This window comes from Psammomys obesus, unplaced genomic scaffold (genome assembly GCF_907164565.1).
Source record: "Psammomys obesus unplaced genomic scaffold, mPsaObe1.curated_primary_1811, whole genome shotgun sequence".
Taxonomy (NCBI): Eukaryota; Metazoa; Chordata; class Mammalia; order Rodentia; family Muridae; genus Psammomys; species Psammomys obesus.
In genome coordinates this window covers 10030279-10035252 of record NW_026592118.1, presented here as the reverse complement: position 1 = coordinate 10035252, position 4974 = coordinate 10030279, and the positions used below count along the sequence as shown (strand labels likewise).

At 57.3% G+C, this 4974-nt stretch overlaps 1 protein-coding gene across 1 annotated transcript; it reads left to right on the top strand.

The window, feature by feature from the left end:
• The first annotated feature begins 79 nt into the window (after positions 1-79).
• Positions 80-4606, top strand: En2 (engrailed homeobox 2). Its single transcript, XM_055612838.1, has 2 exons — positions 80-1083; positions 4063-4606. The coding sequence occupies exons 1-2, from the start codon at positions 423-425 to the stop codon at positions 4377-4379; spliced, it is 978 nt and encodes a 325-aa protein (XP_055468813.1). The 5' UTR covers positions 80-422; the 3' UTR covers positions 4380-4606.
• Positions 4607-4974: the final 368 nt, after the last annotated feature.

Sequence of the window (4974 nt, the reverse complement as noted above, 5' to 3'; positions counted from 1 at the left end):
CATGGAGGAGAAGGATTCCAAGCCCAGCGAGGCGGCGGCGGAGGCGCGGAGGCAGCGGCAGCTCGCCCCCGAGGGGAGCGCGGAGCCGCGCCGGAGCCGCGGGTCCCCGCTGGAGCGCAGGGGCCGTCTAGAGCCGGGCGCGTCGCCCAAACCGGGACCCGCGTCCCTTGACTCTCCCCGCGTCCCGGCCTGCCGGGAGACTGCTTATCTGTTGACGTGCTTGGGGGATCCGGACGTGGCTCGGCTTGGAGCGCGCCCCGCGACCTGTAGGACTCCAGCCCTGGCAGCGGCGGCCGCTCGCGCCCTCGGAGGACTCGGCTGGCTAGGGGCGCGCGGGTGTCGGTGTGAGCCGCGGGTCGGCCGGAGGTCGCTTTGGAGGAGGGTCGGCGGAGAGGAGGTCTAGGAGTCTCAGACCGTGAAGCATGGAGGAGAAGGATTCCAAGCCCAGCGAGGCGGCGGCGGAGGCGCAGAGGCAGCCGGAATCCAGCCCCGGCGGTGGCACGGGCGGCGGCAGCAGCCCGAGCGATGCGGACACCGGCCGCCGGCGGGCTCTGATGCTGCCCGCGGTCCTGCAAGCGCCGGGCAACCACCAGCACCCGCACCGCATCACCAACTTCTTCATCGATAACATCCTGCGGCCCGAGTTCGGCCGCCGAAAGGACGCGGGGACTTGCTGTGCCGGCGCGGGCGGAGCAAGAGGCGGCGAGGGCGGCGCTGGCGGTACGGAGGGAGGCAGCGGCGCGGGCGGAGCCGAGCAGCTCCTGGGGTCTGGCGCCAGGGAGTCCCGACCGAACCCAGCGTGCGCACCCAGCGCCGGAGGGCCTCTCTCCGCCGCCGCCGGCGACTCTGCGGCCGACGGAGAAGGTGGCTCCAAGACGTTGTCGCTGCACGGCGGTGGGAAAAAAGCCGGCGACTCCGGGGGTTCGTTGGATGGAGCGCTCAAGGCCCGGGGCTTGGGCGGCGGTGACCTTTCGGTGAGCTCGGACTCGGACAGCTCTCAAGCCAGCGCCACCCTGGGCGCGCAGCCCATGCTCTGGCCGGCTTGGGTCTACTGCACGCGCTACTCTGACCGGCCTTCTTCAGGTGAGCCCGGGGGACAGGAGTCCCAGCCCGCCAAGGGGAGGCCCGCGGGGCTGGGGAGGGAGCTTTCCGGAAATTTTCCACAGAGTAAAAGAATCACATTTTCTCTTACACACACACACACACACACACACACACACACACACACACACAAAGACGCACACTCCTCACAGACAGTGCCAGAGCAGCAGCCAGGCAGTTGAAAGAAGGACTGGTTTTAGGGACACAGACTTAGGACAGTAAAAGACAGAAATCTCAGTCTCTATATGTCTCTCTGTCTCATGGTCTCAGTCTCTCTCTCTCTTTCTCTCTCTCCAAAGTCTGAACCTGGTCAACTCACTACCATCCTCAGGCCCCGAGCTCCCAGATCCCCCCAGAGCCAGCTATTCCAAGGCTGTGTGCTCTTCTCCACTCTTGGCCTAGGGTGACCACTAAGGAGGAACAGGGGGAAGGACTCCGGGAAAGTAGTGGAAACTGAGGCACCTTTTCCCCTTTGTCACTTGATTTGGGGAACCGTGTAGTACCACACATCCTGCCAGCATGCAGCTTGGCTTAAAGGTACAACCATCTCGGAACCTCTAGCCCCCAAGCCAAAAGGAATCTTAAAGGGTTTTATAGTGCTGCCAGAAGTGAGGAAGAGGCGGGTTTCAGAGGGGGTGTGAGGAGGCTTGGGACACGTTTTCTCCGTTCGTTTATGATTTTTAGGACCTCATAAAAACCACCAGCCACATTCGATGCGGGTCTCGGTTAGGGAGCGCCATTAGCAATGGGTTTCATTTGTCCATGAGCTCAGGGAGGCCCCATCGCCACCGAATCCTCAGTTGTTTTACGCGTGTCCTTTACTTATTTTTATAGCGAGACGGGGTCGCTCTCGACTGCCTTCCTGCAGCATCCAGTGTGTGTCTGATGAAATCCAGTTTTTTGCTGCTAGACCTGAAATTTGCTCCATTGTTCTCGACTCCCTCCTTTGTTAATATTTAATTAACATATAGGCTCACAAAGCCGACTGGCCTTGAGTCGCGGTCGGCTTTGTGCGGCGCCCGCGCGTGAGTCCGGCCCGCGCCAAGCCTTGGCGCCCGGGGCTCCTGCAGCACCTCCCGCGTGGCTCGCCTCGCAGCTTTCCGAGGCTTAACGAAACCCCTTCCCTGTAAGTAGTATTTCTTTCCTCGGCTTTTAAGAAGGAGCGGAGGGGCAGAGGGTGCTTGCTGAGGTTTGGCTTTATTTCCGAGTCCCCTAAGTGCTTTTTAAAAAAGAATTCGCAGGAAGAGAAACCGAAAGTACGGTTTTCAGATGTTCTTTCTCTGAAATAAGAGTTTTCGGAGGATGGAGTGTGTGTGATAGAACACGAACCCTAGGGTGGAGGAGACTGAAGGACAGAGACCTCGTTCTTCCCAGGGAGTGAAGGAGATGAGTCTGAGCTCCGCTCTGGAAGTGGGAGGTCTAAGGAGGCCAGGCCTCCCCCGAGGTCTTAGCCTCCAGTCCTAATATTTCTGCGGGTCCCAGGGTCGACCCGAGGCCCTAGAAGCCTCACTGGCCAGGCGAAAGCTAGGTCCAAGGATGCCGAGCCCTTGCTCCCCCGTCCTCAGCGTGGATGCGAAGGTGCCTGTGTGGCGCGGCGGGTGTGTGTGACCGCGGGTACACCTAAAACACCGGGAGTTGCCGCTGCACGCCCTGATCTCCTCCGTTGCCCACAGACCCTTTTCCTTTGGCCTCTGGTCAGCGCACCAGGACCCCACTTGGCTGGAGGTGGGGGAGTCGTCATCGGCCTGGCTCTGCAGGCCGTCCCTGACCCGCTTGGATGGGCACTGCGCGGGTAGGGGAGTCAGTACCGCTCAGCCTCTGCGCGCTTTAGGGCAGCACTTTAGGCCCCTAGATCTGAAGGAGGCCCTCTCCAGCTACAAGCGGAAGAGGACTCGACGGAGGGGCGGCGAAGCACCTCCAAAGTTGATTCATACTCTTTGCACAGAGACGCAGAAAGAAAGTCTCTGTTCCTAGCCTGTGTGTGGCCTGGCTGGCCTTTCCCGCACCCTGTGAACCTAGTGACTAAGGGAACCCTCTATCCCAAGACTCTTACCACTTTACCCTTTGCTTTGGATGGCTAGGTCCTGGGACCCTGGCACCCACCACACTTGCCCCACACACTGGCAAATCCGTAGGGAGAAGGGGGCAGGAACAGCAGAGGAACCCTTTGTGAGGAAGCTCTTGGAAGGGTCACTTTATGTTCTTGCCCAGCTCAGTCGGGTGGCCTGCTTCTGATGAGGCAGCCCCTCCCCACCCCCCACCCCCGGTCTGGGGTGGAAGGTGAGAACAAGCCACCAGGATCAGCACCCCAGCAGCAGCCAGACCCCTCTCCTGGGCAGAAGGCCTGAAGGGAGCGATAGATGCCAGAGGCTCAGGACAGGATATCTTGCTCCATCGAAGTCCTTCAAGGAAACAATGAACTTGGGCTCACTAGGCTGCATGAGAGGCTCAGCCCTGTCCCCTGCTTGTGAACCGCACTGCTTTGCCATCCTGTTGGAGGTTCCATACACAGGGGGACAAGATTCCCCCTGACTGTCTAGCCTACCCCCTTCTTTAATCTTACCCCATCTCCTCTCCCCTACCTCACCCCTTTTGCTGGGACCGTCTTGGAAAGGGATTGGGGAAGGGGGTGGGGGACACAAACAAGGCCAGAAAGTTTTAGGCTGGGCATTCCTTCTTCAGTTAGCTTTTGTTAGGATCCCCTAGTTTGTGATAGGTCTTTTAGCTAAATCTGCCAATTCGCCTCATTTCACCGCCCCCCATGCATTTTCCTAACAGCAAGTGGGCGCATGCCGGACCTCAAGTTTACACCCAGCCCAAGCTGTTCAACCCCGGTGTGGCCTTGGGCATGTCACTTTCTCTGGACTCTCTCAACCTCTCGAGCTTGGGTGACTGTGCTGCAGTATGCTTGTAGGCTCGAGCAGCCAGTAACCTCTGCCCCCTCTTCTTCCTGCCAATTAGGTCCCAGGTCCCGAAAACCAAAGAAGAAGAACCCCAACAAAGAGGACAAGCGGCCACGCACGGCCTTCACCGCTGAGCAGCTGCAGAGGCTCAAGGCAGAGTTTCAGACCAACAGGTACCTGACTGAGCAGCGGCGCCAGAGCCTGGCACAGGAGCTCAGTCTCAATGAGTCTCAAATCAAGATTTGGTTCCAGAACAAGAGGGCCAAAATTAAGAAAGCCACAGGCAACAAGAACACCCTGGCGGTGCACCTCATGGCGCAGGGTCTGTACAACCACTCCACCACGGCCAAGGAGGGCAAGTCGGACAGCGAGTAGGGGGAGCAGGGCGGGCAGGCCGGCCAGGTCTAGGGCCGTGCAAAACAATGCAATAATTTAAAAACCGTGAACAAAGGGCCAGTGTATAAAGATTATACCAGCATTATCTGTGAAAAATCCCATGTATTAGCTATGGTTCTACAAAAATCTGTGTATATATAATTTACAGGTGGTGTAAAATCCAAAATATCTGACTATAAAATATTTTTTGAGTTTTTTGTGTTCAAGAGGTTATGCTAATTTTATCTTATTATTATTCTTTCTGCAAAGGAGGCTGTTTAGGGTTTCAAATCTTTCTATTTCTTCCTTCTTTTCTTCCTTCTATCCTCCCTTTCTTTTTCTTTTGTTCCCTAAACTCCATTATGGGACATCGGACACTTTTTCTTCCCCAAAAGAAAAAAAAAAATTAAAACAACTTGCTAAAGTCCAAAGATTTTTATTGCTGCATTTCACAGGACTGTGAACCGAATAAATAGCTCCTATTTGGTCTGTGGGCTCTGCCGCTTGCTTCGTGCTGGCTTGGCCAGCGCTATAAGAAGTGCCAGCATGGTGACTGGAGAGCTCTGGACTCTGGTGGGGAGAGAGGACACAGTTC